Here is a 25,361-nt window from a genome sequence, read left to right as displayed (position 1 = left end):
TCTCAGATCAAAACTTTATGAATTTTCAGAGTAGGCATGCAAGTTTAGGATGATTCTCCTTTTGAGAAGTTTACTTTATTTCACAGCCAAAATACACTAATTCAACATTTTCAAAGAGTAACAATGAGCGCTCTAATTTGTTCCAGTGCATCTGCAGCAAACTCTGATGATGTCAAAGCTTGACATGTGTACAGTGAAGTCATTGCATAAATGCTGCCATTATTTACTTGCTTCCCTATGTGTGATGCTAGTACATAAGTTATGGCATTTGTGTGACAACATTGTCACACATGTTTATTCATTTGTCTCCCAGCCACAGTGCCCATGACTCTTTGAATTAGGGTTTCCCCAATTCTAATTCAGTATTGCAACTATTGAACCATACTAGTTTATCATTAACTTTGTTATAGAATTATGTATCTGCAAAATGGATCCACCAGGAGAAACTAGTAAAGATGTAGCATGTAAAAGTAAATAATAGAACTTTATAACTGAATGGTTTTAACCTGTATTTATTTTTTCTTAAATTATCCCAGTAGATTCATTTTATTATTCATCCCTAAAGTCCTTTGCATAATTGTTGAGGCCTTTAGTCTTCTGACTTGATTAATGAATGCCTTACCCACAGAAGGTGGCTATTAATTATTTCCCAGGATGCATCAATAATTATATTTTCCATATGAAGTTAACATAATTAGCAGGAAATTTTTGCATGTGATGAAAACTTGCACTGAACTACCTTTAAAACAGTTAAAAGTTAAAGCAGTTAAAAATAAATGTCAATTTTATAATTTCAGTAGGTTGCATTCTATTAAGTAGAAAACATGATTTTGTTCTTTCTTCAGTGTATAAAATGCTTTATGCTTTTTTCTCCCCATCTCATATTGCACCAGTTTTGTAACAAATGAATTTTATTGTTTGAGTGCTTTGGCCACACTTGCACACTTGCAAAGGTTTCTAAAACTGCCATTGTAAACAAATCAGTTTTTCCCAAATCTGGGAAACCTCCAGGTATGATTGGATTATAATTCCAGGAGCAGTATTGAGTCTTTGATCCAGACAGCCTTACTACAGATTTCCCTAGTTTTCATCGAACTACAGCATAATCATTTTTGGTAACTTGGAGGTTCTTGTCTGGTAGTCTCCAGAGATACTGGGGCCTTGAGCTAGGATATTTCCTATGCAATATATGTATTCTACCATTTAAATATGAGCCATGTATTGATTTGTTTTATTTATTTTATTTATCGGATTTTTATGCCAAATCCATTCAAACTCATGGCTTACAATTTCAATAAAAAAGGCTTCCTAAACTTTCCTTTTTATTCAGTATAAATATATATACAGATTGGAGCAACTATTTAGGCATCTAAATACCAAATGCTTTCGTGGAAGCTTTTGGACTATAGGAAACTGGCTACATCTGAGCATAGGGCTGTCTGTGGAAGGGTACAAGCTGTTAAGGATTGTCACACCTCTGTTTTGTTTTGTTTTGTTAGCTTATTTCATATAGGGTCTAATAGGTAAAAAGGCCATGTTTTATAATAATATTTTTTGTTTGTTTCCAGGATAGTCCTCCAAAGGGAAACCATATAAAGTTCACTACAAAATATACAAATGTATATTTGTTCAAGCACCAAAAGATATATGCTTTAAACAGAACAGCAAATACTTCTGGTTCAGATCTAGTTTAGATTATAGGCATATCAATCAGTTTCAAAGATATTCTCTGAATAAATCAGTACAGTGGTACCTCGGGATACGAACTTAATCTGTTCCGTGACTCTGGTTGCAACTCGAGTTGGTCTCAAGTCGAGGTAAAGTTTCCCATAGGGTTCAGTGTAAATCTGGTTAATCCGTTCCGCCCTCCGAATTTGGTCGCAACCCGAGGCAAATTTCCCCATAGGGTTCAATGTAAATCCGGTTAATCCGTTCCACCCTCCGCCCGAATTTGGTCGCAACCCGAGGCAATTTCCTCTTCAGAGCCTGACTCCCGCCAAGCCTGCTCTGCATTTTCTTTGGAGCCATGCTAACATGCACACCAAAAACCTTCACAAAACACCGCAAAACACACCACGAGCCTCACTGAACATCTCCTTGCTACCGCGACCTCGGCCACAGGAAGCCGCGACTGCGTGACAGCAGGGAAAATGGCCGCGGATCCGGTTCGTAAGTAGAGGCAAGTTCATAACCCGAGGTAAAATTTTCCTGCCGAAGCTGGTCGTAACCCGAAATGTTCGTTAGTAGAGGCGTTCGTATCCCGAGGTACCACTGTAGTTTCAATTCTTATGTTTCAGAAGAGAACATTTTAAAACTGATACCATGGGAGACTAACATACAGTTCTCTTTGTTGGTTTTCTGTATGGTTGATTCAAAAATCTATGGCTACTGCTATAATGCTTGTTCAGCATTGAAGCTTTTGCTGGACAATCAGTAAAGGGTAGTATACAAGTTCTTAATGGTGTGATGAGAGCAATAATATAATGAGCTGTTAGTAGCACAACACTGACTCAGAAAGCAAGTGGTTTAAGCTGATGCTAGTAAATGATCAACAACTGACCTGGTCAGAATAAATGACAGCTATACCTGTTTTTACATGCACTGATTTGTAAGCTGCATTAAAAAGATGGCTTCTTCCAAATATTACCGTCTTTGGACCAATAGAGTTGAAAAGCATCTTGGTTTGTAACTGATGCTCAAAAAACATTTTCCATCTGCAGACATATTTAAGATACTGCAAAGCATCTCATATGATTGTGTTTAGACTACTCTCAGTTACTTTTACTACCTAGCTAAAGCTTAAAGAAAAGCTGAAGGCTTAGATTTAGCATTTTTATATGCCTGTTTTAGGCTATCTTATTAAGTCAGCCCATATCTGCTATGAAAGGATTTCTAATAGCTGGCCTCTTCCTTCTACTGTGATAACTTACTGCAGTTTGGAGAAACTGGGACCAGAGCTGGCATGCAAGATGTATCTGGTAGAGATTGTGAAAACGTAGTGCAAGGAATGTGGTGGGGAATCCAGAGAAAGGGACAAGAAGCAGTATGTGTGAATAAGCGCGAAAGATTAAACACAGGAAGAATGGGTGGTTACATAGTCCAGAAGAGGTAAGACCTAGTAATGGGGGAAGTAGGAGAAGAGATATGTACTTGGCATTCCGACCAGCCATCTGTTATGGGGGGGGGGGGGGCAGGATGTAGGCAAGGATGTCAAAAAGAGAGAAGACAGAAAATCCCTCAGAAGCTCCTAATGTGGCCACAGCTAGTATTTCCCATGGACGGTCATTTGCCTGTAAATCCCTCCAGGCCTTGTTATCTCTGATGAATAAGGCAAAGCAAGGTACCAATAACATTAAAATGTTTAGGTAGGCAGATGGGTTATGTAAAAAGCTACGTTTGGTGCTGGAAGATTAGAAAGGGTCTGCATTTGTGCACTAGATTTAGGAAGGTTTTTTCTTGGTTTGTTTTTGTTTTGCTGGCTCATCAAACTCCAGACACTCATGTTTGGGAAACTAAACGCATTGGACATTTTCACATTTCTAATCAATTTACTCAAAGTCATTGAAAAAAATGCTGGATAATTTTCTGAATAATATCTTTTGCCTTCGTCACCCCTCATCTTTAGATGGACACATGGCTCATCATGACCTTTGTATTTTAAAAAAAGTAATTGCACATTTAAAACATTCACTAGAGTTTTAAAATAACCTCCATGCCTGCATTATATTTGGAATCAGGCAGTATGGCTATGATGTAATGATGCCACAGAAATGTGGGGCTAAAATGTTCATTTAGTTTCATAGACCTAATGACATAATGCTCCTTTTGGGCCTTATAATTACTCCAATGGATTGATAATTTGCTGCCAAATTTTGGCAATATGACCTTGGAGGCCCTATTAACTCCATACTGATTTTTCCCCTCTCAGTTTACAGCTGTATGTAAGCATTTGAAATGTATACCCTGGTAAAAAAAAAAAAAAAAAGGGTGGTGATGGCAGGTTATTTCTTTTTCTCTGTACAGTCTCATTCTCTCTAAGCTGCTTTTGGTTTTATTACATTTGAATATAAAAGGTCACTTACCCTTGAAAAAATAATTTGAAGCTTTGAAAAAAACATGGGGAAAATTGTCTCTTGTCTCAGCCCGATATTTTTCAAAATATAGAATAGTTGAAGTACCACTGATGAAAGCTATTCACTAAGTAAATATCCCACTGGTACAATCATAAATTTGTAAAATTCTCATTTTGTCTGCTAATAATGTACCGTCTTCCACTGGAATAGAACAGTCTTAAAGTAGAGGCAACTACCATGCCTCTGGCATACTGACTTGGAGGATGAAAGCAGAAGTAAAGAATATCTGGAGAGGACCTCTGTCTTAAAGTATTTGTGTTCAACAAAAGATCTCTGAGCCCTATAATTCTCTCTGTTGGAGAATTCTCAGTATGACCCATGAAAATGCCTGATATACCCCACACAGTTCATGAATTTTCAGGTCCAACAAATGAAAAACAGCAGGATGACATACTTGCTCAAAAGCAGTTTGTTGAAATAGACACACCTGGTCATTTAAATCACTTCATGTCGTTACGGATAAGCTTGTAGTTTTGATGACCCATTGCCTGTCAATTAAGATGATATTGATATAATGGTCCAATTCCGTACAAATCAGCTTTATGTCTTCAAATATTCCACTTTGCATTTATGTTGCAAAATGATGAGATTAGCACACAGGTTTCGTTTTTATTACAATAGTTTTTCTTTCAGACTGGAAAATCAATTTTGGAGGAAATTGATGTCCCTCTTTGTTTCCCCTTTCCGAATGGGAATGTACCACTGGGCCACATACTCATTCTGTATGCACACATACTGTATATGTGCATGCTTTAATTTGAAGTTCAGATTTAGGTAACAATCTAAAGATACAATGGAGCCAAAAAGCAAACAAAAAATTGTAATATCGGAAGTAAAGCAATGTTTTTTCTTGAAAGAGGTTTAAATTAGATCGTATTCTGTCTCACCTAACTGAAGGAGTTGTTTATTAAAAGTAGTATATTACTGTTCACTATTGGAACAGAGAGCATAGTTCTATGTGTATTTCTATAAAAAACCTAAAGTCCCTTATTTTTACTGAACCAAGAGTTTTTCTAGTATTCTAGTATATTCCATTGGTATTCAGAACCTGTTGGAACTACAGGTTGGGTCCTGGGAAATCACATCATTCTACAGCAGTGGTTCCCAAACCTTTCTGTGCCCCACACCCCTAGGAAATGTTTGATTAATGTTCACACCCCCTACAAAAGTAATATCACATTTGAAGATGTAGGTGAACAAATTAAACTTAAAAAAAATAAGCTTTTATCTCAGGGCATAAAATTATTACACTCCCTCAAATTCCATCTCACACCCCCTGGGGGTGCGGGCACCCCAGGTTGGGAACCCCTGCTCTACAGGCAAATTGAAATGTTTTTTATCAGAATCAGGTGTACAATTTTCCATAATGCGGAAATGCATCCTGTCATGCACTGAAAACGGTATGATGCAACTATTCCCTTTGGGTTTTTTTGTTTGTTTTGTTGTTGTTGTTTTGACCTTGTAGCTAATTTTAAGAATCCTTTTAAGTATTGATAATATTGTGGCCTTTCCATCCATTATTCAAAATTATATTGCTTTTTCTGCAGCTTGCAAACTTATGTCACTTGAACTATAATTATTGCAATTTATGTTTATGATAAAAGATCATATTATTACTTTAAAAATCTCCTTAGAAGTAATGTAGTACTGCAAATTTTGAAGAAAACACCATCAGAAATAATAGTTCTAAATTAAGAGTTGAGCATCTTAAATAATCCTTCATAAGCTTTACTGAGTGTCTGATGTAACATGGTGGTATGCAAATCTCCTTCAGTAATCTCTGCTAATAGAGAAAACAATCACCTCTGGGTTTTGCACTCTTGATCCTTTTTTCACTTTCACTGCTAATGAAAGGTGTCTTAATCTAAGTATGTGGGACACCTCCCATTGGTGTAACACATTTGTGTCTTTGTCTGCCCCGCATGGGATCTGAGAAAAGGGCTTTCAAGTGTGTTTGATCTGCATGATCTAAGTCAACAAACCCTAATCCGTTTGTATACTTTGAATTGCAGATACGGACCCACGTGTATTAGAAAAACAAGAATTACAACAGCCTACATATGTTGCTCTCAGTTACATTAATAGGTAAGTTGTTCTATGTATAAATTAAAATATATGTGGAGTTTTATAATGCCTGCTTGTTAAAGAACTTTTTGTAGTAAATTTCAAATGGGATGGGAATGTGAACAATTTTGCTAATGTCCATAATTCTGGAGTTGCATAAATGTAGCTTCTTCCAACCTTGTGCCCATAGAAATCTTGGCCAGCATAGTTACTCCCAACTTTGGAGGATTTTTTTTTTTAAATAACAGATAAAGTAGGTCTGCTAAGTCTGTTAGAATGCACTGGTTTTGCTTCTTATTCTGAAAAAAATACCTGCTGGATTTCAGGATTTTGGCAGGGAATTCTGGCAAAAGAATTAGGAAGGGACTTCACGGCCTACAAATAAGGGCCCATCAATTCCAGCATTAGCTTTTTTGTATTAACACAAATTAATATTAATTAAGTAGTTAGACCTGGGTGTCCTGGGGGGGCATTTAAAAAGTCCATATGGTCACCACAACATTAAAAAAAAGATGTGGGGTTTTGATCGCATGGTTGTGGCCCCCATCTTGACTTTTTTTTGACACCCCTCCTCCCCAGGAACACCCTTGATAGTGACCCAATTTAGAAGATTCCCTGTTCATCTAGAAGATTCCCTGTTCATTTAGAAGATTCCCTGTTCATTCATTCAAACTAAACTTCCTGTTCATTTGTACTAATATTCTGAAAGCTATTCAGCAATGCCTTAGTTTCCAGACCAGTAAGTTTTTTAAAAGACAAAAACCTGCCTACTAGAAAACAAAATTCACTGGCTTTGATTCAATGAACTATGCAAGGAAGGAAAAAATATTTCAGTATCATCATTCCATTGCAGAAATGCTAGAGGAAGACTTCTTACACTGGAACACTGAAAGACTATGTTTTATAGATTAGCCTCTATTTCATCAGGTGTTGACACGCTATTGTCACTTGACAGGTATGCATCTATATTCAGTTAGATATAAAGGAAAAAGATGGAATTAAATGTTAATGAAATGTGAAAACTATAGCATGCCAATTCACTTAAGGCTTATCGAAAAACATATAGAACAAAGACTATGATCTTTCCAGTAATATAACACCATTTGTACTATTTTTAAACATAGCTGGACAGTAAAGTGTGTTGTTCAGAGTATTATAATTGGATATTTTTGTTTACAAAGTTTGGTGCATTTCATATCACTATTTGCATCTTACTGTCTTTCTACTATTAGAATTTAGTACGCTCCTACTTTTAAAGAAATAATTTTTTTCTTTCTACATATGCTTTATTAAAAGGCTGTTACTACTTACTGTTCAGGGAAGAATAACAGGTCACTTCTAGTTTTATATGTAAAAGATCTACCAAGATTAGATCTGTGTGTGTGTCCATGTCTGAATGTATGATGACAGTGACCAACTACAATCATATGTTTTTATCCATCTAATCATATCTTTGTATCCTGCTGCAAAATTATTCTAGAGAGAGAACAAGAGAGTTAGATGTGCACAAAAACAATTTATGAAACAAGGGAATAGCGGGGGGGGGGAGAGTTTATTATGGAAGAATCAAATACAGTCTTCAGAATTCCAACATTTCTCCTAAACTTTCTTTTGTATGTTTGCAACCTTTGTGCTGATCTTTTCTTCCTGAGCATGGTTGGCATTTTTTGGCTTTTTAAAGGCCAGCACTTGGAAAATGAGCTTGCTCTTCATATATAAGATTAATCCATATTTTTTCTTTTTGTGAAGTATGCTGCCATTCTGAAGGCAGGTAAGTTTTTATATGTGACCTATCTGAGTCACTTTTGTGGCATTTGCCCTCTATGTAAAAGTTATTCGCTGAACAGAGAAATGAGGAATAACACCTTTTTTACAAGAGTGAAATGTTTTCAGTTGTGCTAGTTTAGCCAGTATGTTTTTGTATGTAGCCATCTAATTTCAGTAGATGAAAATAAGACAAAATATATTCCTGATTTGGAAGAGAAAACGTCCGGGAAATATCTTCCAGTGGAGGCCTTGCTTTTTTGCAAAATAACCAGAGTGGGTTTAAAAAACCAAAATACCTACTATTTCTACCTAACATGTACATTGATGCATGTTCTTCCACATCTGTTTAAAATGGCAATTAGGACTGAAATCTGTTCAGAATGGAATTGATTGTCTTTGGTATTGAGATAATAAAACTTTTGGACTTGTTGATTCCACAGAACTGGCTATATATCAGGAAAGGGGCATTTATAGCTCTGAAATTATGGTTCTTATAAATGAGGCTAAAGTAATGCCAATGAGCTTCAAAAGTAGTGCAGTAGGTCCTCCATCTTAGTGGGATAGAAAGTATTGGTGAACCCTTAATTTCCTTTCATTTCCAGTGTGTGTACATGATTACAATTTTTGTGGGTTTAAAATCTCATTAACTGAGATATTTTAAGCCATATTCTTCAGAGTGTGGTCTGCCAACTGGGAAGAGGAAAGGAATACATCTTGGTGTGGTACAATGCGGTATTTTGAATTAAAGGTGCCTATAATCTTTCTTACATCCTGAGTGACATATGTGAGACCACATGTTGCTTTGCTGTATTTGTGTTTTACACTGCTTCCAAAACAAAGAAGCACTGCCCAATTGGTGGAGATCCTGCCCATCTAAATTGATTACTAAATGATGGTGAATGCTAAGGAAATGTAAGTTTATTTTTAATTGTTTAAAAGTATTGTTCTGTATATTACAGGACAGGAAAACCTTTTATGGACCATGGATTGTAAGGTTTGAGAGGCAAAGGCAAGGCAGTAACAGAAAATGGGAGGGCCGTATCATGTATTTGGGCAGGGCAGTGATTTTTTATCTATTTTCTAGGTTTGGGGATGAATTGGAAAGGTTTCCTTGCTGCTGTTTTTTAAGAGCTCACAATAACCATTTTTTTGTGTATTTCCTGTCCCAAAATGGCACAAAATATTGATTTTTGGCAACTGCAATTAGCAGTTGCTCATGGGGCCCAATAAGGGCTCCAGCCTGGGCCTCAGTTCACCATTCCTAGTAAATTACATAGTCCAGCACCATAAGCACAAAAGATTGGATCTAAACTTAGTCATATTAGAGTTATTGAAACGAATGTGACTTAATTAAGTCATGCGTGAAATATATAGTTCTCTGTAGTTGGATTGCACAGAAAAAAAAAGATTTGCTTCCAATTACTTTAACCATAAGCTTGCACAAATGGTCCAGTTATGATAATTGCAAGCTTGCACTGTGGGGGAAAAAATAGACTTTGTCGAGAATGGGAAGAAAACATAGCCTTTGTTCCATCAAATACCACCATGTAGATATACAAAAAACAAGAAGATTTGACTAGTTAATCTAAACAAAACTTATTTTTGTATGGAATAAATGTAAACCCAGGCACAGTTAACTCAACTATAGGCTTGAACAGAAGGAAAACAAGAGATTTATGTCAGATATATGGCACCAATTTACAGGGAAGCATAAGAATTTATCCAAGAAACAGAAGGCAGAGTTTGGTTCCAGGGAGGGAGGGAGCAAGCAAGCAAGCAAGCTAGGTTATAATTAAGTTAAAGGCTTGTTTAATTAGACTTAAAGTTCATGATAAGGTAAGCATAATAGACTGGTGTGCGTATTTTTGGACATCTGGAGAAAAGGATTCAGTGTTCATCTGATAACTATTGGTTGCCTGCCACTGAACACATGCACAAACATAGCATTTTTGTGAAATTAACCCCTTTCTCCCTGTCTTGCACACATGCATCCCCCGGCCTTTATTAAGCACTTTCCATCTCTCATGCTTTCTCATCCTTCCTATCACACCAAGAGAAAATCTGCTCATCCAAATGGCAGTAGAAGATAATAGCCAAGCAACAGCTGATTTGTTCTGCACATGTGCATCAAGTTTAACTTCAGCAAAAAATTGACTGGGGCTGCAAATTTTGTACTGATGGCATCTTTCTTCAGTATATTTTAATGCTTTAATCTGGTTCCTGAATAGCTGGAGAAATAGACATAATATATTACACTAATTACAGCATTTCGGCATATGGTTTCCCTCAGAAAAATTACTGTACTACCACATATCATGAATGAGAAGGTTGACCTGTCTGGGTACCAAGGGGGGTGTTCTCCTTTCAGAGATGTGCCCAGGGCATGCCCCCCCCTCACCCATATCTATGTTCCTCTGAGATACTCTAGTGGTGTTCAGAGGTGCTGCTCCACAAATTATTGGATGCAAGACCCTGTTTGTTAAGTTGGGCTCTGTGAATCAATTGGGACTGTTGCTTGATTCCCGGATCAGTTGGACTCTATGGGTGGGCTGGCAGTGCAGTTCCATAGGCTTATGGTCCTGGAAGACTTCATCCTGCTTCCCTGGGGTGGAGTCTGAGGCAGCTTGGGAGTTCATGGCCATTATGACAGCCATGGACCTAATGCAGGTCATCAAGGTCCTGATATATGACAATGGTCACATAGCAACTTCAGAGAAAGTTGCTGTGTGATCTTCAGAGGAAACAGATTGTCTGCATTCCTTTCACTCAGGTTTCAGACATGAAACAACATTGATTACACTTAAGGAATGACAGCTTTTGATACCAATAATCAGGGTATCCTGGCTTTCGGGATTGGAACTGGGTGGCACCATGTTACATTGGTTTGCTTCCTTCCTCCGGGGCCGGTTCCAGTCAGTATTGTTGTGGGGGAAAGGTTTATCCCATAGCTCCTGCTTAATGCTTGATGCTTTTCCCACTCCTATTTAACATCTACATGAAACTGATCTGGTGGCATGGGTATAAGATATTACCAGCTTTACATCTCTGCCCCAGCCTAAGTGATGCTATGGAGATTCAGTGCCTCAGTGTCTGAAGGCTGTGGGGGTTTGAATGGGGAAGCAGAACTTAAGCTCAACCCTAGCAAGACTGAGTAGCTCTGGGTTGTTCTGGATGGTGTGATGTTGCCGCAAACAGAACCAGTTTGCAATTTGAGGATCCTCCTGTACTTACAGCTCCTGTTCAAGAAACAGGTGGCAGCCAGAGCTGGGAGGGCTTTGAATAGCTATGTGCTAGTTGCAATCTTTCCTGGACTGGGAGGCTCTTCTCACAACCATTTAGTCACCTCCTGAGTGGATTACCGCAATGTTTGTACTTTGGATTGCCCTTGAAGAGTGTCCATAAATTGCAGCTGGTTCAAAATGCTGTGGCACAGGCAGTTATAAGCATCCTCAATGTGCACCTGTTACACCTTCAGCTTCATTGACTTCCAGTATGTTTCTGGATACAATTCAGAGTCCTGGTGGTCACTTATAAAGCCTTTCATGGTATAGGGCTGAGTTATTTGTGGGACTGCCTCTCTCTGATTGTTTCTACCCATCCCGTGAGATCTGGCAGAAGAGGCATGTCACAGGTCCCATGAGGAATGTCATCTGGCAGGAGCTAGGAAGGAAGACTTTTCTGTCATTGTACCTGCCCTGTGGAATATCATTCCCCTTGAGATCAGATTGGCCCTGAAGACATGAATAAAGCAAATAAAATAAATACAAATAAATAATAATAAGCCTGTCTGCCTGTCTGCCTGTCTGCTGCCTCCTACAATTAAAAGATCAGCAGGGGAACTGGTCATGCACAGTGTGCAAGCTCAGAAGAAATTCACAAGGAGAAAAAAATAGAAAATGTGCTGATCATCTTGAAACAAGTACATGTTTGTGGTAGAGCCTGACTTGTACTATAGCCACTGGAGAAGAATTGTAGCTAGTAAGTGGGAATTGTTTTGTCTAGCCACTTCTGGTCTGATTAAGTACATTAATAATGGAAATAAAATCTTTGCCAAATATCTTAATAGAGTAACAGCCTGAGGGCAAAAATGCTGATGGACAGAGGAGTTGGCACCTTTCATCTCGCCCATCTGTGCCACGTTCTAACCAGCTTCACTTTTGGCCTTATAGGAACCCATTTGGACAATGCTATTTTCTCAGCTTGTTTAGCTCTCAGTAATTTTTATTTATTTATTTGTTTGTTTGTTTGTTTATTTATTAATAAATTTATATCCCCTGTTTATACCTTTGTATACCTTGTTAATAGTGCAAGTATATCAAGAGTCAAGCTTTATATTTGACAAATGCCAAATTACAAGTCTTCAGTGTGAAATGAAGGGTAAATAATTAATATAACCCATAAATATATAAAATGGATTGCTTATTAGAGGCACGCTGGAATGAGGTATAATAGCTAGATTAAGATTCAAGAGAAGATTGAATACAATTAAATTTACCAAAAGGAGCATACGCAGGCTTTGAAAGAACAAAGAGATGGATTTTAAAATAGAAAAGCTAAAACAGCTATTCCCACTTCGGTGTTCTCTGATTGGATTACAATGTCTATCAACCCCAGCCAACAATGTATTTTATTTATTTATTGCATTTTTTTATCCTGTTCAAGGAGTATCGGGCCTGAATAGCACTACATTTGTTAGGCTCCAGAAAAAGCAGTTGGCCTGTCTGATTAGAAGTCCTTTCTTACTTGCTTGGCCCTGAAAGTCTGGAGCCAGGTTAAATCCAGTGTACTTTACTAGCAAATTCTTCATTGAAATGCCAGTCACTGTATGTGTGTGTTAAAACACATTAATTGTGGATAGTTTATTTCAAACCTAAATATTTTCTGGCTAGTATTTTCATCTGGATATATATTAATACTTTACAAATTCATACCACCCGAGCTGTAAAAATGAAGTCTGAATGGTGATGACCAAAGGCATTCACGGTGGGGGGAAGGGGCGGTGGCTGTCACTGTGCAATTGAAACCCCACCCCTTTTTTACATGTGTCATGATGCACATGAAAAGTGTGAGGCTTCAATTATGCAGTCATCCCAACCCCACCCCTAATGCCTCTGATGATGGTGTCAGAATCCTTGCAAGATTTAATAGTAGATTTTAGTGTTGGCTAGTTGATATTTGCTTTTTACATGCTGCGGTTCTGCCATTGTAAAAGGCCTTGAGCATTCCAGCGCCTGGAGGACAGATGGTCATTGGCCAGTGGTAAACAGAATAATTCCTTGTGGATCTTAGGCATCCAGTGTTTTCTCGTTCATTTCTATTAAGAGAAAATTCCACATTGCACAGAAATGTCTGTCTTGAAATGTTTAAAATGTCTTGAATAGTAATTCTCACATTGGTTCAAATGTTGCATTCAGCTAAATACGGTGTTGTATGTCAGCATCGCTGGGCATTGTCTGAACTCCATTGCACAATTATTATTTGTCCCATTGCTCTCACAGGCTTTCTGTCAAAAATTGTGCATTGAACTTTCAGCAAGAATGTGCAAAACTTTTTTCTGGTCAGAGAATGTTCTGGTATTCCCCAGAAGTTCCATTTTTTTTCTCCCAGAATATGCAGATCCAGTTGTTCCAAGACAGTTTGTCATTTTCTGGAACTACATTTTCTGGAACAAAAAGTGCTGTTCCAGATGTGTTCTGGCTGTGAAATTTATTTCTGGAAATGACAAAGCACCTTGGAGCAGCCAAGGATTCTCCCTATGACCAGTACATAGAGTTTTGCACACACCTCCTTTTCTGTTCTTACACACAAGGAGAGACTGACCTTTTCAATAGATATAATAAATTGATTTGTACATTTCAAAAAAATTCTATTAATCACTTGGGACCCAATTTCATTAACACTGATAGCACCAGACAGCTGCATCCCAATGAACAGATATTAGGAATTCATTTCTTAAGATAAAGGCATCTTTCAACATTGAAACTGGAAATGAATTACGCTTTGCAATTCAGAATCACAAACTTTAATGTTTTTGACCTTACATGAGCCAGTTCCATTAAGTTGTTGTTGAAAATAAATGAGACAGTTTTAAAGCCTTTTAAAAATAAGTGCTTATTAAATGATTGCAAGAGATACATGCTCTTCTGAGGAATGAGCACACCAAGTTTAATCTGACCATAGGTAGTAAAAGAACAACTGACATATGTTGTCAAGGTTTTGTTTTTCTGAAAGGTCTCCTGGGATGTTCCCAGTTCCTCTCTTTGTACACTTTTCCTTGTCCAGAACACTGTTCAGGCAATTTTGGTCCTTCCTTCTCATGTTTCGTTACATCAGAAAGGTCTTCACTAGCTAAATCCCAATTGAAACTAGTGGTACTTGTGTACAGAACCCTCCAATCAATCAATCAATCAATCAATCAATCAATCTCTCTGTCTCACACACACACACAGAGTTCCTTATGCTCCTCTGAGTAATACTTTCTTTCTATTCCTTGTGCCAAGATCATAAGCTTTCAAGAACCTAGCCCTAAGATTCTGAAATCATCTTTCTCCTTTTCTTTGCATCTGTGAAAGTTTGATGGCTTTTCATTTGGCTAGTGAGTTAGTTCGGGACCTGGTTTTTCTACCCTGCCCTTATTAAGGTTGGCAGTTTCCAGGGGATTGCTTGTTTTATATTAATTATGGAGATTCGTACATTCTGCAGTATTATCAGGCATTTGAAAAAATCCGTACAATTGCTGTGTTTGATCTGTTTCAGTTACAAATACGTTTTACTGGTTAGTAATTAAGCTGCAAACTAATTTTATTGGATGAAGTTTTGTAACTGTTGTGGATCTTTTATTTTAAGGTAATAAATCTAAATCATACAAATGATTTATGAAGGTTGAATCATTTTCTCATGAAAGTTGGATCATTTTCCAAACCAATCAATGGGTCAGAAAGCAAAAAAGCAAACCTAATCAGTAAAAGCAGTAAGAGCTAGAGTAGAGAAAGGGAAGGAGGGAAATCTCTGTTCACCTTCCATGGGTGAGTCTCCAATAGGAGCAAAAATTGGACTAGTATGTAGTTACAACATTGGAACAAGTGGACCCAGTATTTGCCGCCCACCCTTTTCATGTGGGGCAGAGATAGGGTCCCCCCACCCGCAATTAAGTTACTTTTTAAGCTGTATTTATTTAAAAACAAAAATGTAAAAACTTGGCCTAAACTTCCTTTTATTGTTTTGGCATTCAGTAATGGTGAAGATAGTCTGTCAAGTATCCCTATCAAGTTGTTTAGAACCATATATGCCAACAGCAAAGCCCTGAATCTCATTCTGTGTAGTTAAGTACAAGGGCTTCTGCAGGAATTCCCCACTGAAATGGAAAGGTTTCTGGAGACCTTTTGATTACTCTCCATCCTTGAGCTCCTGGAGGAAAGATGGACTATAAAGGGGACAAAAAGCAGATAAATAAGGCAAATGAATAAAAATAGTTTATGTCTAACTGCAATGATGTAATCGCTAATGGGCTCCTTGTTAAGAATTTGGAACAGGCTATTCCAATTATGATTTATCTATGGTCCATATGTTGTGGTAGGGGAGTGAAACAGTATTCTCCTATTCCATGTAGCAAGTTGCATTAGAATTCTGCCTTGTGGTTGATTGTTCTGCTCTTTGTACCCTGGCTTTGGTTCTCTAGGTAAAAAGAATGCTTGAAGATACTATCTGGAAGATGCTTGCTTTGCATAGTCAGAGAGGCAGCTTGTCTCAGATCGGGGAAATGGTGATTGAAGATTATATATTGGGGAAGATACATGCTTTGAAACAGAGATAATGGTTGTTTTCCTTCTCATGTGAAACACCTTAGCCCTGCAGCTAGTGTAATGCTACACAGAGGTTCATGCCAAGTGAAACATCTTAGCCCTGCAGCTTGTTGTAATGTTACATAGAGGTTCATGCCAAGTGATTATATCTAAAACAGAAGTAGGTAATTCCTATGAGTTTAGACAGTTTGTCTAATAACAATCAGAGTAATCCAAACATCTTGGAACCAGGTTGACCTACCCAGATCTAAAGACCAGTTACAGAATTTTTGAAAGTTCCTAATCAGGTTTATTGATTGTTCTTGCTTTTGTTATGCGTTAAGATGCCCTTCTTCTCCTATTTTTTTAAATAAACTATCATTCCACCAGACATTCTATTTATGTCTTGTCTGTCATTGAACATGATGTCAGTGGGCACAATGACAAAATGATGTAATGATACTTTGATATGTGAACTGAGCTTTATGTATATATTTTTAGACCTGTATTTGTTTAGAACTGCTGGTGGTTATGTCATAAATTAAATAATAATCTGCAATAAAATTGGATGAGTACTAATCTACTTATAGATGTTGCATGTCTCTTGACTAATTTTTTTAAATTGCTTTCTTTTTCTGGGTTTTCTTGACAGTCCTCTGAATTTTTGGAAAAGCTTTCAGGTGGTGGGGAATAGAAGAAACTGCAGTACAGCAGAAAGAGTAGAGATTTTTAATTGCTTAGATATTGCGTATATAAGTCATTTAATGTACTGTATTGGTTTAGATTCTAATGATTTGCTACAATAGAAATATTACTTTGAATGCATCAATCAAAGTTCTTTTAATTACGCTCTAATTTAAGTTCATTTGGTAGAGTGTGTATGTGTGTGCGGCATTTTTAAAATGTACAGTTGATACACTAGACCAGGCACCAACAGTTGGAAAGAACAAATACTAATAATTTTAAAAAGCTGATATCCTGTTAGATCGACAATTTCAAAATGTCAGTGTTCCTGCCCTAAATCTCATGAGGAAAATTCTTCAGAGTTCCTTCCCAAAATCTCATGACATTTCAGATGAGAACATTGAAATCCTGAGAGATTTAGTAATCTAGCAAGAGATTTACCATTTTGTATAATATTGGTTTTTAATTTTTGCTGTCACTGAAGGTGCTGCAGGTATATTGCCAACTCCTGTGTTAGAGAAGCTCTACAGCTAGCAAAGAGATTAAAATGATTTACTATCAAGAAATAGCTAGACAATTTTTTTGTTTATAGAAAAAGAATAGATGTTCATAGTAAAGGATTATGTGATAAGGTTAAATGTAACATGAGTGAAAAATTAGCTCATGTAGAACTTAGGAAACATTCGATTTCAGAATTTTCTATACTAATTTAACATAACATTGGCTAAAAGATTAAAAATCACATTCAGTTCATTTATTTATAAGAAGAAATAACATGGTCCTGAAATGTTAGGTCTGAAGAGTTCTCTTGAGTGCAGAATTTGGACAAAATCATCTCACCTTTATTGTATGGAGCTGTCATTTTCAGCCAAATAACCTTTTCCTTTAAAGGTTGGACCACTTTACAGAGTAGTTATCTATCCAAGGAGATTCTGAAAATTCTAAATCAATTTTGTTGAGATAAACTCTTCCGTTTTCCTTAATGCTATAGTTTCAATCAGTACAGATGGGCTATGATTATTGGTACAGAACCTCCACAAACAGTGTCAGAAATGTTATAAATATTTTCAGTTGGCAAGGTGGATGAGGTAGAGATTTAGATTCCTTGTAGCAATTTTTTTGGGGGGGGGGAAGTTGTAGAATAGTAATTGTATAGAGAGAACATGAATCAACATAAAATTGAACTTCTGGATCATTGTCACCTGACGTATAGCAAAAGAGACCCTGATTCAACGTCACTCAAAACACTACACCGGAAAGTATGTCATTATCTTCAACAATACAGAAAAATGCAGCCATGGTGGCTTGGACTTTATACTTATTAACCTTAGTAAAATACCCTTTTTTTCTACATGCATAACTCATAACATTCTGCGCTGGACAGTAGTCAGCCTTATAGGTGGAATTCCCGTACCAGTGAAATAGCTTCTTATTTTGCACTGCATGATTTGGGTTGGTATTTCAGAAAAAAGTTTTGCATAGGCAGAATTGGATAAGAACCAGTTGACTCATAGAAGACAGGATGGGGGTGTCAGGAATGAGCACCAATGAACAACATTCTTTGTCCTTTTAGTTACTTTTATGGTTTTATTCAAGTTTAAGTTCCAGTCTAACAGTGATTTCTGATATGGTGTGAAGGCATTTATTTCCATAATTATTAGATCTAGTGAAATTAACTAAGCCACAAGTGCTACATAGATCAATTATATAATAGTGGATTTTCTTGCAATTCAGATTGCCAGATGATACAAGTTTTTTTCTTGTTCATGTTCAGAGACATTGAGATGATCATGCAGGATTCTGAGAGTCAGATCATAAGTATTAGCATCCACTTCCATGATGATAGAAGAAAGTGGATAATTAAATAACTTTGGCCTAAAGGCCCAAACTGTGAATTTTTTTTTCTTCAGGGAATGTATCTGCCGTTCCTGAAATGCATAAGGTGCATAAATAATTTCAAAATATAACTTCCATTGCTTCCAAGGGAGGAGAAAGTCCCTCCCTAATATGTTAACAGACTATATATTCAGTTATAAAACTTAATGGATGAAATTTGAACAATTTTCAAAACCTAATCTTCTCCTGAAGGTTGTTATGAGAATGAAGTGGAAAAGATCATTATTATTTATTTTGAAATATGCCCTGTTTTCCTTCCTAGGGTATTCAAACTGTTAAGAAATAACAAAATATAATATGACAATTAAACCCGATTAAAATAAAATACCAACATTTTCAATTTCTCATGTCTGCAATAATTTTTCGTCTTTTTTCCTCATGCATTTTTCATTCAGGAGGCATTGAGAAGTATTCTTTTGCCATTTTGTTTAATTTGGCCTTAAAATCACTTGGCTGTGTATTAACTATTGTATTTCCTATATCCATACTGGTGGCCTTTTTGCCTTCTACTGACATTTCTATTTCATAATGAAGTTTCTTTATTGAATTGTTAATTACTCTTTGTTCATTAGTACCATCTCAAGCTGACTAAGCTCAAGGGCTACTCATTTAATATACATGAAAGCTGTTAGAATTAGGACTGAAAAATAGACTGGCAAGGGATGATATTATGCATGCCTACGTTCTACAGCTTAGGGTACTCTGTTAAGCTTTACGGCTGTACTTACAGATATAATGGGATAGTTTCCCTTATCAGTGAAAAATAGGTAGCCCATCTCTATTCAGTTTCGTCAAATTAGTTTGTGTGTGTGTGTGTGTGTGTGTGTATGAGAGATGTGGTGCTTGTCACTGAAAGCAAGGGTTCCTGCAAAGACTAGCAATAAAAGGCATCACAACTGATGCTACATTTTTGATCTCCCACGGGCAGCAAACCCAGTCCATAATTGTCTAGTGGCTGGAGCTGAGCTTCATCATTTTGTCAGTTCGCTAATAAGGAGGTCACTGCAGATACAGAATCCTAGATTTACATGTGGCAGATGATAAAGCATGATGGGAAATCTGCCTTTAAGGACAGGCTTGTGTGTTGCATTTTACAACTGGCACCCATTCTCTGGTTCCATAATTGACAAGAAATGCTATTATTAAGCAGGTCTGGTGAGATAATTAGCATTCAGGGTAGCATTTTTAATCAGACTTGAGTCAGATAATTTATCACAGTGGTAGCAAGCTGTCAGGGTCATACTATAAATACTCATTAAAGATGAATAAAGATTAAGTGCAGCCTGAAACAGAATTGAGCAAAGTAGTACTTATGAATCGTTTCACTTCAATATTTGCTGTTAATAATTTGATGTGCTATTGGCAAAAAGATCAGGTCTCTGCACTGAGCTCATTTGTGTAAGAGGTGATAATATTGTGCAGCTGAGATGTCTGTTCAGCATCTATTTTAGGCTGAAACCTTTTTCATAATTGATCAATTGAAAAAAGAATATTCATTCTGAAATGCTCATTTAGTATGACTGTGCCTGCAGTTGCTATTGTTCCGTAGTAATAAGTTGACAGATTAAAGAGAGAAGTGTTCCATCTTGAAGGCAGAACTAATTTGTTAACATTAGTATGCTATTGCACTTTGAATTCAGTGTAACTCTCTTATCTTCAGTAAGTTCACACATGAACAGCTTGTGGCAATTTCAGATGGTTTCCAGTTAATTAAAAAGACCGAGCATTCAAATATTCCTAGCACTAGCACAATACTTGATTTTTAAAAAGCATATAAGAGTAAAGAATGCTCCTTATTAAGAAAGAGTCAGAGGTAGGGTATTTATTCTTCATCTTCTGACTATTCTCTATCACTTTGATGCTAAATAAATTTATTTTGGAACTTTTTCAAAGAAAAGGAGAAATATGTTGAAATTTTCTTAAGCGGGTACAGGCTTCTTGCATTTACTCTGGATACAACACATTTGAAGTGTATGCATATGTGTTTGTACATATTCTGGGTTTCATTGTATCCTCAACTTCCCCAGTGATCTACAGCTCCCAGGTTTCCCAAACTTCAGTGACATCTTGGGAGAATATCAAAAAAAGATGCCTTCCACAGGGCTTTTTGGGATCAATGGGGGAGGCTAAAAAGTGATGAAAAGAGATGTAAAAAATAAAAAGCAGCAACCACATCATCTTCTGCCATATTACAGCTACAACAACAAAAAATCTAAAAATAGACCAACCCCTTCTCCCCTTTTAAATGAAGAATTAAAAACTGTAGCCTTGTTTGGAGGAGAAGAAATCTTGGGTAAATTGGAAGACAGAATTCAGCACATTAGCCAAAGCGTAGTCCATCCTTTGAAGATCTCTCCAGTCCAAACTGGATTAAAATAAAATAAAACATGTGAACATAGGGATGTAGCCTTGAAATGGTGCCTCAGTGGTTGGCCAATTCAGCAGGCACTCAGGTCACCTAATTACAGTGATGCCATTTCTGGTATTTATATTTGAGCTACAATATAGGTGTCTAAATTTGCAGGAACGCATATAAATCAGCAAATGGGACATTTGGAATGTTGTAGAAATGGTTATATAGTGTAGATATTTTGGTTTGTAATGAAAAGGAACGGAAACAATCAGATTTGGAAGATTTTGTTGTTATAGCCAGTCTCAAAAAATGTAGTTTTAGCCTCCTGTGGAGTTGATTTCATGGTTTGGTCTACCTAGTAGGACTGACATCTGGCAAGTCTCATTGTATTATACTTCCTCCTCCTACTTACAGTTCAGTGAATTAGGGAGGTGTCTGTCTGAAATGCTTCCATATGTTATTGGGATGTTCTGGATTTTAAAAAAATGCTTTAGCTTCTTTTGCCTAGGCAACAGCTCCTGCATGTCTTCATAAAGGTCTTCTTCCTTGTTCTCTACATATGCATTTTGGATTCCTTGATACAATTTATCTCTTGCTTGGTTGCATATGTTGAATTTTATACTAAACTGCTGACTGAGACTAAGTAGAGAGAACCAAATTATATTTTAAAGGAAGTTGGTAGCCATTGGTTTGGCAACTTTCATGCTTAGGGTTATTGTTTAGGTACCTACCCATAATTTACCTAGGCTTTCCCAGTGTGCATGATAAAGACACATTTCTTTTCTCCATTCATTTATTCCCTTGCCATCCATTGTTCTGAAGTTACATTCTTATAGTGAGCCGCTTGGAAGGTTAGGCTTGAAGGCAAAAAGGCATCAGGTGTAGCTGATCTCTCAACAGATCTTGTAACCAACTCTCTTTGGACAAATAAAATCATTGATTTATTTACTTCCCAACTTGAAGCCCTCCAGATGTTTTGGACTTAAGTTACAATTATTTCCAGCTAGTTTGGATAACCTACATTTGATTTACAGAATTGGTAGACTTGATTGTAGAATTTGCTGATTTAAAATGCTTTTCTGCAAATTGTATAATCTCTGGGTATTAATATTATGTATAATATTTCTTGGCTCAGGAAGTTAACTTGATATTTTCCAGATATCTTGGCTAGAAATTTTGGGAGATGTAGGGTACCTGATTAGGGAAATCTGGGCTGTTATATTGATCCCATACAGGACAAGGTGTTGTGACTCAAGAGTCTAAAACATTGGTTTATGCTTTCAGTAGCTGTTTAGTTTGACAGTTTGATTTCTTGTACCTTTTGGCAAAATGTGTACATTTTGGCTAGTATCTGGCCAAGAAATCAACAACATCTGCAAAAGTGACCAAGAAAAATCATACAGCATGGTTGAAGAACAGCAGCATGGTTCAGGTAAATTGCATAAAAAACATTTTCCAACAAATAGAGAACACCAAGACAAGAGCAAACACCTTCAACACCATGGTCCTTCTTACAATGTTCTATGGATGCAAAGTGTCCATGCAGTCAGATGGAGCAAGCTTTGAGTCACACAGCGTGTAATGGAAAGATGAATGTTAAAGATCTTGCTAAGAGAACAAATCAGAAAAGAAGAAAGTTGATGACTAACTTCAAAGACGTCATCAAAATAACATTAAAATAGAGCTATAAATGTACATAACACACTGTCCATTTACTTGACAATAGGTGGACACAAAAAGTGACGTGGTGGTGGCCCTACAATTACACACCCACTTGGATAACCTCCTACAAGATGGAGAGATGGACTATGAAAAGATCTCAGTCCCAAGTAGAACAGCATAGCAAAAGACTGAATAAAATATGAGTATCTGTTGAAGTTAACACTTCAAATATCAACACTATCTGGATGAATACAACAATAAGTGATAAAATGAGTGATTGGCTGGTATCACAGTGTATAGCACTTTTCCATTTTTCTTCATAACTGTCAATTTTAAGATTTCATTTACCCTATTATAGGTGAACAAGAATGGTAATTTATGTGTTACACTGATTGCCTACAAATAATAAAGGCTCTTGGATAAAAAATTGTAAAATTATTCAGCATGATAATAATCTTGAATAAATTACTTATAATAAATTTAGTATCAAAGCATTCTCATTTTTAAGAAAGTATCAACTCCTTTGGCCATATATGTGACCTTGATATTGTACACAGCATTTCCTAAGCTTGCTGAATGAAAGTATTCATTCAGGCAGTCTAATTTTAACTGACAGAAACATGGATTAAACCATGAGTGATGGAGTGAGGAGAAAATCTGAAGTTAATCAAAAATAGATGGCAAACCCAGAAGCTTGTAGAATTAATGTAAATGCAGTAGAGGGGTATGTGTGTGGTGGTGGGGGGATGATCCCTAGTTTGGGATACTCCAAGCATTTGTGATTTATGTAAAAATCACCCAGATAGTGGCTTCCCTAGTACAGCCCAACCACAATTGCAAAAAATCTCCTTAAAAATGCTGACAACTTTCTCTGGCAGCTCAATGTTATAACAAATATTTCACTGACAGGACACTTAAAATGTAATAGTAGAATACAAGAATATAGTTCCATAGTTCCATGCTTCTGCAATATTATTAAAGGAAATCACTTACAAAATATGAGTAGATGATTTGTATGTGGATCTGCCTTTGCATGCATGGTTTCTGGAGAGTGGTTAATAATGTGATGGAGGAAATAAAGGGTTGTCATAAATAAATAAAAATATAAAATAAATAAAAGGCATCATAGTGCCTTTATTTTATGTGATCAGCTTCATGGCAGCTGTAATTATAGTTACAGTGTCCTTACAATTAGTCTACTTCGTGCATCATGCTATATGGTGCAGAATTAGAGAAAATATCCTGACATCAGCTGTGATCCAGTAGAACAACAACAGGAATATTTTTACATGTAGAAATTGACTGCGGCCATTGGATGCCGAAGTGGGCATAGCAAAGTTGCATCAGACTTGTAAAATAAACTTTTGTAGATGTTGATACTGAATGTCATATTTTATTGATCCATTTAGTTTGCAGAATCGGGTTATGAGTAAACTTCTTTTGCCATCATTTTTTTTTGTTTTGCTTTTTTAAAAAAAGCTTTAAAGTAAAATCAGATTCATGTGAAAAAAGAAAAATATATGGATGGCCATAATAATCTGGGATGAGTAAAGAATTTTACTTGGGGTTAAACAATACCACTCAGGTTGCTTGGCCAAGTGTGGACAATACTGGTATGGACAGGACTCACAATCCTGTGAGTCAGAAGTTTCCTTTTAATATTATATCTGTCTCCAACATGTAAGCATTTCACCATAGAGGAAGCTACCCTTTGCTATAAATGGGATTCAACCATATGAGCTATTTTGGCATAGTGTTTCAACTTGATATATTCTAAAGCTGCATTTTTTTGTAATTTATGGGAATGAGCAGAATCTCCCTGTCTTTATTTTTTAATTGATCATAGTATTGTGCTCTCATCAGGTGTTACAAAGAAAAAAAAAATATATCTCAATATCATGAAGAAAATACTTAGGTTGCTTTGAAAAAATGTAATTAGCCTGAAATCATTTTCATTTAAAATAGTTTACAGAATTTCTTTTTGTTCATTCAGTTTGAAAACTTTGATGGCTTGTAATCATCTTTAATGCCCAGTGGAATGAACTTTGTAGAATGATTGTGATCAGTTTCCATTTCATAGCACAATGTCATATGGTTGATTTAGCCGGTAGGCCTATGGCCTCCATTAGCTTTTCTCCCCATCTTTGCTCAGAATTCGGAGGAATCATTTTCTGCTACTTGCTTATCTGTTATATTAACTACTTAACAAAACTAATTTTACATTTTATGATTTGCTGTTTGTGGCCACAGCCATTTATATTAAATCATGTGGACACTGGAGTTAATTTTCTGTTCCATTGCAGAAGATATGCAAACTTAATTTTGCTCTCAATTCTCATTACCTTTTTCTCAACATGGTGAGCACGTACATTGTTTGAATTTTGTTCTTATGCCACCGTGGTCTCAGTTCCTGTTCCAAAGGAAGGATATGAGATAGAGAGGACAGGGAGTAGCTTTAACTATTGCTATGGCATTCATGGATATATTCGGTGTTCGTTTTTGACAGTGTGATATATACTGGTTTCCTTCCAGTGAACATCAACAGAAACAATTTAAACATTTGGATCCTGTTTTTCTTGGAGATACAGATTTTTCCCCCCATTCCCTAATTCACTATTTGGTATCTTGGCTCCGAAGGTACTATCTGATATTTTTAATGTCTCTTCTTCTGTGTGATCATTTCATATCCACTGATAGCTAATATCTATTGTATAATTTTGCTCCATTTTTATTTATCTTATTCTTGTTTTCTAGACAGGCTTTCTGTTAAGCGTGATTACTATCATTTATAGTTTGAATTCTTAAGCAGACCTTTGCTGCTTTTTGGAAGTGATCTAAAAATGGCTGAGCAGTTTATGAGAGAACTGTGTTTCCAGTGATTGTGTAAGAAGGAAGAGATCACAATCTAGATGTAAAACGTCCTGTGCTAAAGATTTATCATAAGTAATTCTGTAGAGGGGGTATTTTTTACACAGAATCCTAGACGTTTACTGGAAGCTCTAAAAGTTGAAGTGTTTTTTA

At 36.6% G+C, this 25,361-nt stretch overlaps 1 protein-coding gene across 1 annotated transcript in view; it reads left to right on the top strand.

Annotated features, from left to right (window-relative positions):
- Positions 1-25,361, top strand: part of JAZF1 (JAZF zinc finger 1) — a 130,707-nt gene that overhangs the window by 78,920 nt on the left and 26,426 nt on the right. The window contains exon 2 of the mRNA XM_088150719.1: positions 6,146-6,218. Within this exon, the coding sequence (XP_088006845.1) occupies positions 6,146-6,218 (73 nt within the window). The remainder of the gene's footprint in view (positions 1-6,145; positions 6,219-25,361) is intronic.

The sequence above is a fragment of the Python bivittatus genome, unplaced genomic scaffold, assembly GCF_059951505.1.
Source record: "Python bivittatus isolate LINGU-HERP-01145 unplaced genomic scaffold, Pbiv_v1 ctg000610_np1212, whole genome shotgun sequence".
In the NCBI taxonomy this organism is placed as follows: Eukaryota; Metazoa; Chordata; class Lepidosauria; order Squamata; family Pythonidae; genus Python; species Python bivittatus.
This window is presented reverse-complemented; position numbering and strand designations above follow the sequence as displayed.